We start from the raw sequence: 14,462 nt of genomic DNA, 5'->3' as shown, positions 1-14,462 counted from the left end.
GTAAACTCCATAGTATGTGATATGAGAGATGAGGGTATAATTGGCATGCCAGAGTCGAGGGTCAGAATTGAATCGTATGTACTTTGTTTTACAGAATGTAGTTGGCATGTAATTAAAGATTTGAATCATATATGCTTTGATAGGTTTTGTAAAAACATATGATTGTATTTAATATAAATTATTTGGTTTTATTTTAAACTTGAAAATTAAGTTTTCAGTTATCTAGTAAAAGTAAATGATTTGAAAAGTCAATGTAACACCTCAGATTCGTATCCGGGTTGGATACGGGTTGGGGTGTTACAAGCTATAAATTTGATGAGCAAAAATAAAATTGACAACAACCGGCAATAAAATTAAAGTCAGTTGAGTTTGTCAAACTTTTTGTGATTCATTGCTCTTTCAGTAAAGTCGTTTGGTTTTGCTCATTGCATACACACATTTTAAGGTTTTATCGACATTGCATGGAGTTGGTGGGTTTTTGGAGCTAAAGAAAAGTGTTGAATTGGTTTTGCCAATCAATGGCAGAAATCCGACATTGAAGATTTTTCTTTTTCTAGTTGTACTCCCGTTTCAGGGTTTTATCCTGATTAATCCGAATTGACTCACAAAGTATACTTAGTTTTGTTGAGTCTCCTGACAAGAATTTTTTGCTTATACACAACTTTAGACTCGAGGTTTGCTTAAACGATATCAAGCTATGTATTACTTCAACCAACCCTGTTTATAACATTAAAGGCTTTTCTTGAACTTGTTTCAGTTACATAACACTGCAAAAAAGTCATTTGCAGGATACACATATATATATTACATAAAAGAATTTCCTTGTCGTCTTCTTCCACGCCATTGATTCCTCTGGCAATCTTCTTGTCTACCCATATGTCTTGTCCCCCGCAACTCTCTTGAGAAATTTAGCGATGGATTTGAATCAGCACTGCTTCTCGTGTCGTCCTCGCAAGAAAGTGTCATCAATTTCTTGTGAAAACATTGTAGATCATCATCAAACACATGTCTCCTCCGCATATCCGGAGAAAGGCTGAACGTCTTCTGTTTAGCTTTGATAGACTCTGTGGGGTTCATGTAGCTTGGTTTTTTAGTATGATTATCTTGTAATGTGCCTGCAACCGGAGTGTTGCTAGACAATGTAGTTGGAGATACCGACGCAGATGAGGTAGATGTTGACCTCTCGTCATAGAAGGACCCCGAACTCGGGGCTGACAGTGAACCCGATGTATGAATGGACGCAGGAGGCCTAACAAGAATTCTGGTTGTAACACTGTTCCTTTTCACCTTCAGGGACTCGTGTTCAAAACAGCCGGAGTGAAAACTAAAATTGTTATCATCCACTGTCCTGGTTTCCCAAGGCTTGGTTGCCATCCAACGATCAAGCCAATTCCAATTGGGGCTATTCCGGTCTAGCCTTTGATTCTTGCCAGTCACCCTCCCATTCGGACTCGCACATGATCTTGAATGCTGCAGAAATCATTAAATATTCATCACAGATGAAAATTCGCCCTAACCGAAGCAAATTCGAAAAGTGCCGAGGCTTTGAAGCTATGTTACCTGGTTTAAGACAGAGTATGCTATTGCTCTCTCCCTCTTTGTTGCACCTTCATGCCTCATTTGCTGTTTCACTCTTAATTCTTCTAAACTTCTGGTGCTGTCGCACCATCCTTCCTGAAAATTGTTATCAGCCAGCATATTGTTATTACACAAATAGAGAGTAAAATTGTATATGCAAGCATGATAGATTATGTTTAACCTCAGCTAGTTTGGCTGGATCAGCATCTCTGCGGTATTCATTAGGCATAGATTGTCCTTCACACGGTATAGCACATTGTGCTCTCACTCGAGCTTGGACTCGAACCAAAGCCTGCATACACCTTAATGTCACAGCAGCTTGCTTTCGGACTTGACGGCCTCGGAATATAGCTTGAATCCTTACTACTGCTTTCAAGGCCCTTAGAGCTCTTCTTGCCTGATAGCATTTCATTATGTTATTAAATAAACTATAATCTCCACCATGAAAAAGAGAAACAAAAGATGAACAAATTTTCACCAAAATGAACTCAAGTTTACATCAAATTCAATGTTGGAGCACTGGTTAACATGATACGATAAACATTGCCTATTACCGAAAGATTAACTAATTCTTCCTAAAAGACTTTCACAACTCAGTTTACCAATATTTCCACCAAAAGTTCTCTCCTATTTACAATTAAATCGAATCAAACTTTCCATGTATGTTGCATCAGTAACAGTACTAGCAGAGTGAATGCTGAATAGAATAAAATGATAATTGAAGCCAACGGATCTTAAGAAAGTAAGAGGGTTATACCAACAGGGCTCGAAATGCAGTCTGAATACGAACGGCGGCCCATTCTCGCTTTACGGCTCTGAAATCTTTGGGTTGAGCACGAGCAATGGTAGCCATAGCTGAAGCGAGCACATCATCCACCATCAAAGATGAATCGGAGGCCTCTGAAGCAGCCACGTGACGCAACTTGAGACCCTTGGATGAGGAGGATCCCAACCCTTCCGATGAGCTTCTCCACAACCTCCATTTCTTCTTTGTCTTACCTCCCACCTTCCCCTACAAACCCAATAATAAATAAATAAATAAATAAATGAAAACCAATCGGGAAAAAAAATGAAACTAGAAAATGGGTTGAGGGAAATTACTTGATTAGAGGGATGTGTGAGCGATTTAAAATTTAAAAGTGAAGAGAACCATTTTCCAGAGGCACCCATTTTTGTACGGAAATGGAAGAAAAGGGTTGAATTCGCAGATGAAGATGGTGATTGAGATTTGAGATTTAGGAATGGTAAGTGAGGAATTTATGGGGGGAAGATGAAAGGGGTTTTGAATTTTCGAAATTCGAAAATAATAAACTGACTTTAATAAATGTTTAACGGATACATTTGACCTTTAGCTTTTGGATTTGATTGCAAAGCGCGCTCCCCATCTTAACTTTCGATGCTTCTATGCCATTAATGATCCTATAAATCTACAACCTCGAAATTTTTAAAAAATAAATGAACATATTTGCAAAAATAGTCTAAAATACGCGTCGCGCATCAAAATATATTATTAATGTAATAAATAAAACGCATCATTAATATGATAAATTGATACACATTATTAATTAAATTAATTTTATTAAATAAATATAAAAAATTATAATGATCTAGCTATAATTAATCTATTATTATTATGTAGTTTAGATTTTAATTAGAATATAATTAAATTATATATTTAGGTAAACTATACAACTGGTCCTTTATATTTTTTGTCCATTTGATTTTGGTAATCGATTCAGAAAAGAATTAGGTTTGATCCCTTACATTATCAATATAATATACTTTGGTCGCTCGGTTCGTTAACTCCCGTTACCCAAAAGTCTGACTTGACATTTAATTTTTTTTTTTTTAAATCTAACAAAACATAAAAAAGAAGAGGAAGAGAATGATAAATTTGAACCAAATAAAATAAAGGATAAACTACGTATTTAATACTTAAACTATTAGTTTTGGTCTGTTTTAATATCTAAACTTAAATATTTTTTTAAAATTATACCTAAATTTAATTTTTGTTTTATTTTAATACTTTGTTGTTAAAAATTTAACAACAAAATTGATGTGATAATTTTATAATATTTTTAAAACTTTCACATCAATAGTCAAATAAGTTTTTATTATTTTTATTTAATCAATAGGATGATGATACATGTCACCACCATATGAGATAAAACCAACAAAATTGTGCATAAACAATATAATGAACCCACACCCTCCTGGACGTAGGAGCAAAGGCTTAGCCATTGGGGCAAACGAGCTAATTGTTACTAAACCACCGCCAAGTATATTTAATTTATATTCCATTACCAACACAAAAAAGGATATTTTAATTAAAATTAGGACTCAAACCTAGGACTCCCCAAAAAAATTAGTGTCTAACCATTAAGTTAGTCCAAGAAATTAGTCATATATCATCAATTTTATATTTAATTTATATAATTGTATAATTAAAGAATAAATTATTAAATTATTTAAAATATAAAAAAATTCCCATTATAAATCAAATTACTTAATTAAAAGTTAAATTATTTTAACTTTATTTTGGAATAAAAATAATTAAATATATATTTTTAGAAAGCTAATATTAAATTATTTTTAAAATTAAATTTAAAATATTTATTTATGATATAATATAAGTTTAAAATTAAATAAATATAAAAAATATTTTTATCATAAATAATTTAAAATTTATATTTATTTAATTAATATTAAATTAATAGAGGATTTATTAAGTTCAAAATTTGATTTAATTTTAATGATTTAATATTTTTATATAGTTTATACTAAAAAAATTTATACTTTTAAATAATTCACTCTTTAATTAAAACATTATATAAATTAAATATAAAATTAATCTTACATAACTAATTTTAGAGACTATCTTAATGGTTTGAACACTAATTTTTCCTAACGAGAAGTCCTAAGTTTTAGTCCTTATTTTAATTAAAATATTTTGTTTTGTAGTGGTCATAGAGTATAAATTAAATATACGTTGTGGTGATTTAATAACAGAGCTTTCTTAGCTCAGTGGCTAAGACTTTGGGCGATTTGACCCAACTAACATTGTTTCAACGTAATAGGCTCGATTTAGTAATGTTTGACCAATATTTCTCGATGTAACACCTTTTCGGCTGAGGTGGCACAAAGACGCATCCAGGGGACACGCTTTACTTGGGTTTTAGCTGACTGGAATGCCATGCGGATAAGGCGTCCTTGGGGACACGCTTTCACGGGGTTTTGTTGAGGTGGATGCCACACTGATTTTTGTTTTTAATAAAGATTTAATGTTTATTGTTATTATAAATTAGTAATTTATTATGTAAAGTGTTTCGGTTATAATTTAAAAATTATCGAAGGTATTTTTTAAGTGTGTGTTAAAGGTGTAGTGAATTTAAGTTAAAGTGTTATATGTTTCAAGGACTTTGGCATTCACCCACTCCACGCGACATTAATCGGATGGAACTATACGGTGCCCGACTCTCGGACAATGGAACAATAGATGAAAACCAGCTTTGATCGTATTATAGTTCTAGGAAAACGTATGAAATTATAATATTACATGTATGGTTATTTATCTATTATTTTTTCTATTTTGATTATCAATCTATTAATTTTATCAATTAAATTACTTAATTATTTAAATGTTATCAATTAAGTCATCTGCTGTCAATATTTAACGAAAATATTGATACATCAGTTAATAAAATTAGTATAATTAAACATTTAATATTCAATACTTACCTATTTTATCAATTTAGTCTTAATTTTAATTTAATTTAATAAATTTAATCGTCCAATCAAAACATGATATGTGTCATCGTATATATAAAGTTTTTTTCTTACTTTTAATTTGTTTAATTTAATATTTTTTCTCTAATTAGAAGGTGGAATTATTATAATATTTTAAAATTAATAATAATTTTTTATAATAAATAATATTAATTATTATATTCAATAATTATAATTAATCATTTTAAAAAATTACCAATAACAAATAATTTATATAATATTAACCAAATATCATAAAATAATTTTTAAATACTAATTTTAAAAAATATATAATTTATTTAGGTGTGCATACATTGAGAAATTATAGAAAATGCAATTACATTTAAATATTAGAAACAAAAACATTCATTGAAATAGAAAATGCAATTACATAAGGGTTAATGGTTATGTGATGATAATAGAGCTGGACATTTTTTTCTATTGTGCCCGATGTTTTTGCAATGCCCACATCTTTTTTGTTCTGTTGACTTCTCCCGAATATCCATATCACAATGTATTCTAGTGGATTTTGGATGACCCGAATCCCTCAATAGCAACGGATCTTGTACAATTGTAAGACAAGTTTGAATCTCATCTGGGTCTCTTTCGTTACATATGGGCGGAAACTCAAATTCATATACCTTGAATACTTGTGAAAGTTGATATACAGGATCAACATAATTTTTGTAGCCCAAATGCAAATGTGAGCAAGCAACAATGACATGAGAGCATGGATATTTGAGTGCTTGAAAGAAACCACAATCACACCACCTTTCTTGCAGATTAACTCTGAAAGAGTTAGCTTCAATCCCTTGAAGAGGACGTGTCATTTCGATTACACGAAATAATTCATGGGTGCGAGAAAAATTTATAACCAACATCCCATTTGATGCAACCACTTTTTTCTGTAAATCAGCTACTAGTCTTGGGTGGTAAATATGCTCGTTCTGCATCCAAGTAAGAGCTTGTCCACTGAGCTTTGCAAATAGTTGACCCAAACGAAAATAAGTCATTTGACGCACCCCTTTTAAGGTTTAATTGATTGCTTTAGCCAAGTTGGTTGTCATATGACCATAACGATACCCCCCGTCATACGCATTTATCCACATTTCTTTGCTGATATCCATAATGTACTCGCATCCCTTTTTATTTTTGCCAAACAATTCTTGTAACATAGACTCAAACCTTTGAGGTAAGAGTTCATAACCTAAGCCATTAGGAATATGTAATAGTTAATATGAAGTATAAATAAGTAATACATAAATGATTGAAAAATTGGGAAAAAGTAGCATACCCATGCACACGATTAACTGACGTTCATCATTCTTCTTGTATTTTCCATAATAGTTTGCAGCAATATGACGGACACAATAACGATGTTGAACATGTGGAGGTTTCCACATTGGACCCAAAGAGTCCATTGTTTCTTTTATCCCGGCTCCTCGGTCTGAAATAATGCATACGTGTTCCCTTGTGACAACATGTAAACGTAAATTTTTAAGGAAAAAAACCCAAGACTCAGTGTCTTCTCCTTGAACGAGGGCAAACACAACAGGAAGAATATTGTGGTTATCATCTTGGACCATAACTAATAATAAAACTTGCTTGTATTTCCCATACAAGAAAGTACCATCAATTTAGACAAATGGTTTAGAGTACTTCACTGCATTAATACACTGAGGGTAAGTCCAAAAGACACGGTAGAATTGGCAGCGATCGCGAACCACTCGATCATTCACGTAATGATGTTGAGTTTCGAACTCAAAAATTATCTCGGGATTAAGTCTCTGCATAACATGAAACCAACTGGGCAGCTCGTTGTAAGAGGAATCCCATTCACCATGAAGTTTGACAATGACATTTTTTTTGCCAACCAAGCTTTTTTATAGGAGACGGTGTACCCATATTATGATTGTATAGTAGAAATTAACACTGCAACAGCTATATGAGAGCTTTGCTTCACAATGGGCATTATTGCTTGGCAAATAATGTTGGAGTCCAAGTTGGGATGATCCTGGTTTATACCTCTTGCATAACACATATAAGGACCGTTGTATCTGGTTAGTTCCCATAAGTTGTTCTTCATCTTCCTCTTTGATACACGAACCATCCACTTACATCCATTATAACGTTGGACATAGTAGCAAACATATTTCTCCGTGGTAGATCGATCAACTAGGGAGTGAACTGAGTTATGAAAATTGTAACTCTTTATTCCCATCATTGCTTCCTCTTTCGATGCAAACTCTATTCCAATATATAAATCATCGTCATTAATTGGTGACTGAAGTCCATGGTTGCCAATATTAGGGAGATCTGGAAATTCATGCTCGTACATTGCATCATAATCAACCCCATACATATGTACATGAAGTTCACCTGGTGTTGTATTTATGGGAACGACATCCTTATCATCATCAGAGTGTACGTTAAACTGTGGTGAGTCAGGTTCAACGAATAATCTTGTTTCAGCACCATCTGCACCTGGCTCCCGAAGAGGTTCTTCTGGTGGAGATGAGGGTTCCTCAGATAATCCAATGTTGAGGTCAAATAAGTTGCCTCTTGTGTGTCCTCCCCTTGAACTTAAGGTCATTGTATCATGTGGGTTGTGAATAGACTGTCGTCTCGATGGCATTTATATTTGTAAGTCAAAAATAGTGGCAGATGAACGTCTACCCCTTGAAGTAAAAGAGATGTTGCCATATGGATTATTGGTGAAGCCACCTGAGTTGAGATCATAAGCAGTTGCCGATGAATGTCTTCCTATTGAACTTGATGGCATGACATCTGGCGTTGGATTTGCCATTAATGATGTGAAATCATTACAGATCAGTTGCTTCGAGCTATCAACTTGATCACTTGATATGCAATGCCAAAGTGACGAATATGAGAGACCACGAGAAGCACGAATTTCAATAAAAGTGGCATACATTTCAATAAGAGATTGTGAACTTCCCAAATGAGCATCAACAATCATAGAAACATCATCATCGTTGGAAAGATGAAATGATGTATATATGAGTGGAAAAAGTTCAATAGGAAATCTATACTGAAGTGAAGATAGTCTTCTCCGGCCTCCTACACGAATCTTTAACGAAATTTTTGTGATTAACTCCTTAAGAGTGATGTTTCTCTTCAATGTTAAGGGGATATAATGACTTGCTACACGAGCCTTTATTAATGGGGTTATAACACGTGAGTTTTAATGTATATGTTTTATAATTATGCTCAATAAGTTACTGTGGAATTATTTTTTAAATAATTTTTACAAGATATTGTAATTTAATTTCATTTTAAGTACTGTGAACTATAATTCAAATATAACTTTGAATTTCGAATACAATTTTAAATTTCAATTGGAATATTAAGTTCAATTTGAATTTTTATTTTAAAAACATTTAACAAACATTTAATGTTAAATTTGAATAAAAATAACATTAAAAATATTGTTGTAACAACCATTAAAAATTTAAATAATATTACAAAATTACATAAATTTCTGAAATATAACTATTTAAATACCATTAAAATACAACTGGATCACCGATGTCGCCTTCTCGAATGAGTTCCACATGGTGGTGGTTGTCTATTTCGCTGAGGATTTCTTTGTATAACTTGCTCTTCAGTCTCCTCATCTTCACTATCATCATCATCATCGGCATTTTCTTCATTTGGCATAGATGACGTTGAAGTGCCTGTATAATATAACGACCCTGAAGGAGTGTTACTAACAATCCCACCCCTCATAGACAAATTGAGAAAACTGTGAAAACATTGGCATCGATGTCTGTGATCTAGATGGAGATTGAGGTGTCTATGGAGAAGCACCACCAACCAAATAAGATGCGTATGAACCATATACTAGATCATTAAACATAGTCGTATATGCACCTCCATAGGGTGTCATAAAACCCTGCATCCTAGGAATGTAACCTAGCAGGCTAGGAATGTAACCTTGCGGGCTAGGAATGTAACCCTGCAGAGATGGCATATGAACTGGTGGGCTTGGCATATACCCTTGCGGAGATGGCATCATCATCGGTGGATATGGATGTTGTGGTGGGACTGATGCCAAACCGGAAGCGCATTCTCTCCGTTTACGAGTCGGGGGACGATGATATTGAGATGGTGGATGTCTCTCTCGGCGCCTATGAATGCTAACCCCTCGTGCTTCCGCCAAAAGTAGAAACGACTTTCCATTTTCATTAAACCACTCCATATAGTTATCCATAACCATATGACCAGTTTCAGCGTAAAATTGTCAAGGGGCCAACTGTGCATACCAGTTCTCCCAATTCGCAATCTAATCTCTGTGTCTCACCACCCAGTTGACCTATTTCTTTCCTCTTCTGTCTATGTTATGCATGTCATCTAAATTTCTAGGTGCTCCAGGAATATATTGTGTGCAACAAAACTGACGGAGCACACGATCAACCGGATGCCACTCAACAATAATATAATATATAAGAGGTACAACTGACATCCAAACATCTAATGACCCACTCAGGTGGGGTGGGATGCAAGCCTTTACTTCATCGCTCACATAAGGTATCCACTGAAACTAAAATATAAAATATACAATTCAAATAAATATAATATTCTAATTATATCTAGCATTTTAAATTAAAATACTGATATTTAAACATATTTAAAAACTTACCTCAGACACAGCTTTTGTATCAATAAGTAAACGAATTTCCTCTAGTTCAATAGGGATATCTCTATGATTTTTTCTTTTCATCGACCACCTATAAAATATAATATAAACTAAATATCACCCTATTTAATTAAAAATATTTAAATCAAAATTTAGTTCAGAAATTACCTCAATAATAAGGGGAATATGTATGGCTCATTAATAATCGGGCATAAGAAAGGCATGCGGAACCACGCCCATGATTGGAGAAGCAGGAGACATCCACCGATAGCAGTTTTTTTATAATTCATTGCACGACACATTTCTAGAAAGAGAAATACCAAAACTGCAGCGTTCCAACTATATCTTCCAACTTCATCAAAATTAATCAGATGACGCAACCACATACAATGCACCTGGTTGCGAGATTTGTCGGGCATCAATATTCCTCAAATGATTCGTAGAATATAAGCCCGAGCACATGTCTTTGCTTCATCCTCATAAGCATTTTCATTCAAAACTTCAAAATTAGCTTTCAACTATGATAAAGTTATTCTACCTCCATTAAACTCTGGCGGAGCAGCAACAAGATACTCCATGCACATTGACTGCCAATCACCATCGACCATACCACACATAATATTTCTGTCGACGGGAAGCCCTAGATGCATTGAGACATCCTCTAATGTAATTGTAGACTCTCCACATGGAAGATGAAATGTATGTGTCTCGGGCCTCTACCTCTCAATCAATGTAGAAATTAGGACAAATTCGTGTTTGTAACCTCCAATAATTGTTGCAATATACCCGAACCCGGTAGAAGAAAAATATGGCAAAATACGTGTTGGTGTCGGTATACGTGGGTTTTTAATAAATGTCTCTAAAATATGATCATTTTCCTAATTAATAAGCATTACAAAAATTTAAAATTAATATAAATTCATGATAAATTTAAATTAAAAATAATAATAAATATTAACATAAACTAAAAAAATATTATCATATCACTAAAATGTCTAAAGATATGGTTTGCATCTAATCACAGAAACATTTCACTTTCCATTATAACTGTAGACAAAAAAATATAATTAGCAAAAATAATAATTAATAAATAAATTTAAATAAATAATAATTATATAAATATTATTTTAATAAAAAATAATATTTATATAATTATATTAATAAAAAATATAGCAATATTTAAAAAATACTAACTTAAACAAAAATTTCTTACTACTAATAAGAAATTTAAAACTCAAATGAAAGGAGAATTTGAGTTATATAAGAGAGGAAGATATGATTTTGGTGTGAAGAATGAGAGGGGTTGAAGGGGTTTATATAGGGGAGGAGGAGGGTGGTAGTTGAGGAAAAAACGGGTGGGCATTAATGGAATTTAATGGAAGGTGCGTCCCCGGGGATGCGTCTTACCCCCGTGGCATCCGAATCAGCAAAATCCCATGAAAGCGTGTCCCTAGGGATGCGTCTTACCCGCGTGGTATCCCAGTCAGCTAAAACCCAGGTAAAGTGCGTCCCCAGGGATGCAACTTTGTGCCACCTCAGCCGAAAGTGTGTTACTTTGAGAAATATTGGTCAAACGGTGTTAAATCGGGCATATTACGTTGAAACAATGTTAGTTAAGTCAAATCGCCCAGACTTTGTTCCTACATTAGGAGGGCGTGGCTTCAATTCTTTGGCTGTGCACAATTTTGTTGGTTTCAAGGTGATGTTATCACCCTATTGGTTAAATAAAAATAACTAAACAATATTATTTGATTGTTGACATAAAACTTTAAGAAATATTAAAAAGTTTTATTTGATTGTTGACGTGGAAATTTAAAAAATATTAAAAAAATTATCATGTTAACTTTGCCGTTATAGTGAGGTACTAAAATGAAATAAAATTAAACGTTAGGTATGATTTTGAAAAAATTAAAAGTTTATGTATAGACAGACAAAAACTGATAGTTGAGATACTAAACGCATAATTTACCATAAAATAAAAGCGACACTCATGGGTGTCTTGGTTGTTATTGATAATGGTTAGGGTAGTAAAAAGATGACATGACCTGCAAAACTAATTGAAATCAATTTGAGTTAAAATTGTTTCTGACCTGAGTGGTGGTGATCCGAAACTGATTCGAGTTCGAACTGGTGTTGACCTGAACCCGAGTTAAACCTGGAAATTATGGATCTGAACCCTGCCTGCACCCGATCTGAGAACAATCTGAACTTGAATTAAAGTGATAATACGATACCCAAACCTGACCTGTATCCGACTGATATGAACTCGAACCCAAGATTAACTTGGTAAATAACTGGTATTATCCAATTATCAACCTGATCTGTCATGAACCTGACATGTAATTGATTCAACCTATAAATGATCTGACTTGTTATTGAACCGGTCTAATATTTACCTGATTTATATACAATTTATGAAATTATGAGATTTTAAATTTATAATAAATTGTGATAATTAAATTAATATGATTACTTTTTAAAATTTAAAATAAATTATTAATTATTATAAATAAATTAATACATTTACTTTCTATATTAATTATAACCTTTATATTATAAATTTTAATTATAATCATTAAATTAATTTTATTATATAATTTTTTTATTGAACATGATTTTATTAGATTATATAAAATTAATCTAAATATTTACAAGTTTAATTTATTTTTCTGTAATAATTGATTAATAATTATTTTTTATTTTTATGTAATAATTGATTAATAATTTAAATATAATTAATTTAAATATTTATAAGTTTAATACTTTATATTTATATTTATATACTTATATATACTTTATACTTTTATTTATATATATATATTATACTTATACTTATATTTTTATTATTCCATATATATATATATATATACTTTATGGAAAAAGTTCTCTCCTAGTGTCATAATTTTCTCTCTTTAGTAAGTTATTCATCTATTTTTTTTGTTGATCGGCAGCAACACTAACTTTAATGTTAGTTACTGACCGTCGGTATTCTTTATTGTCTTTTTATTTTCTCTTGTTTTTTATTTTCAATAAGTCTGCTTGTAAGACACGTTTTCCTTTACCTTTATGTCACGATTTCTTCTACCTTTTGGCAAGTTTTATGGCCATTTGGCCTTTGTTTTCACTTATTTTTTTTCCTAAGGGTTGATTAGACATCACCATGATTGATCAATATAATGATTATCTGTTATATTATTGATCTTCTCTGCTTTGGACCATCGGATTAGATTTAGATACCCGTTATGCGTTTGTGAATAGCTTTTTACGTTGTTCGAGTATGATTTATGATTTTTCAGTAGATTAATCTCCTTTTGTGGTTTATTTACTGATGCGATTAGATCTGTTTGTATATATCTTTGTTCGAGTTTTCTTGGTTATATTTTAATCTTTCGTTGTATGGTCATTATGTAATCTTAAGTTGCTAGTTTTATTTCAATGATTAAAGGAAATTCTCCTAATTATGTGTTTAATTTACGATTATAATTATAAATCTTTATTGTAATTTAGGATATTTTCTTATTTTTGAATAAAATTAATGATTTCTTTAAAAAAATACTTTATACTTATACTTATATTTATATGTATATACTTTATATATATAAGTATATAATTATATACTTTATACTTATATTTATAATATATGCATAAGTATAATATATATTATATACATGCATTGTATTACCATAACATTCATCATACGTATTATATATATATTACAATTGTTATAGTTTTTCCTCAACTTTTAAAATTAATGCAATTCAGTTTATTTTATAATTTTTCCTCACATTTTACAATTATTTTGATTTAATTATGTTATGTTGTTTAATTTATTTAGATTTTAATTTGTAATTTCATTTTTGTTCAATTTAGTTCTTACAATTATATTTGTATATGAAATTGGCCCTTATTTATATTTTTGTAATTTACTTCAAACCTCATATATCACATAATAAATTTCATTTTAAATTTTATAAACTTTTGTTCATCAACTTTTTAAATGTATGCAGTTTAGTCTATTTTTATACTAATTTCAACTTCACATTTTATAATTATTTCAATTTTATCCCTCATCCATGTTTGTTAAATTTAGTACTTCAAATTATATTTTTATCAAAATTGATCCATAATTATTTATATTTTTTTGTGATTTATTCTAAATTATATACAATTACAAATTACAAATCGATGTTCTCACGTTCATGAAATATTGAAAGGCGAAAAATAGTTAACCAAAAAATGACCCGACCTAAAGTCAATCTGTATCTGGTAATATCCGATTTGAATTTTGTCTGTCAATGATGTGACCTGATCTGAATGAGATCTGACTGAAGTCAATCCAAACCTAAATTAACATGATATTTAACTGCTTCGGATCTGAACCGTTTTGACATAAACTGATATCTATCCGAACTGAAATTAACCCGACCTGAACTCGAACTGAATATGAATTCAAATCAACTTG

The 14,462-nt window shown here is 31.6% G+C and overlaps 1 protein-coding gene across 1 annotated transcript; it reads right to left on the bottom strand.

The window, feature by feature from the left end:
• Positions 1-742: 742 nt before the first annotated feature.
• On the bottom strand, positions 743-2,786 carry LOC120208647 (protein IQ-DOMAIN 1-like). Its single transcript, XM_039207871.1, has 5 exons — positions 2,680-2,786; positions 2,336-2,590; positions 1,760-1,975; positions 1,561-1,674; positions 743-1,470 (listed from the first exon to the last, which is right to left on the bottom strand). Exons 1-5 carry the CDS (start codon positions 2,746-2,748, stop codon positions 805-807), a joined length of 1,320 nt encoding a protein of 439 aa, XP_039063802.1. The 5' UTR covers positions 2,749-2,786; the 3' UTR covers positions 743-804.
• Between the last annotated feature and the right edge of the window lie 11,676 nt (positions 2,787-14,462).

Source organism: Hibiscus syriacus, unplaced genomic scaffold (assembly GCF_006381635.1).
Source record: "Hibiscus syriacus cultivar Baekdansim isolate YM2019G1 unplaced genomic scaffold, ASM638163v2 tig00000541_pilon, whole genome shotgun sequence".
Taxonomy (NCBI): domain Eukaryota; kingdom Viridiplantae; phylum Streptophyta; class Magnoliopsida; order Malvales; family Malvaceae; genus Hibiscus; species Hibiscus syriacus.
This window is presented reverse-complemented; position numbering and strand designations above follow the sequence as displayed.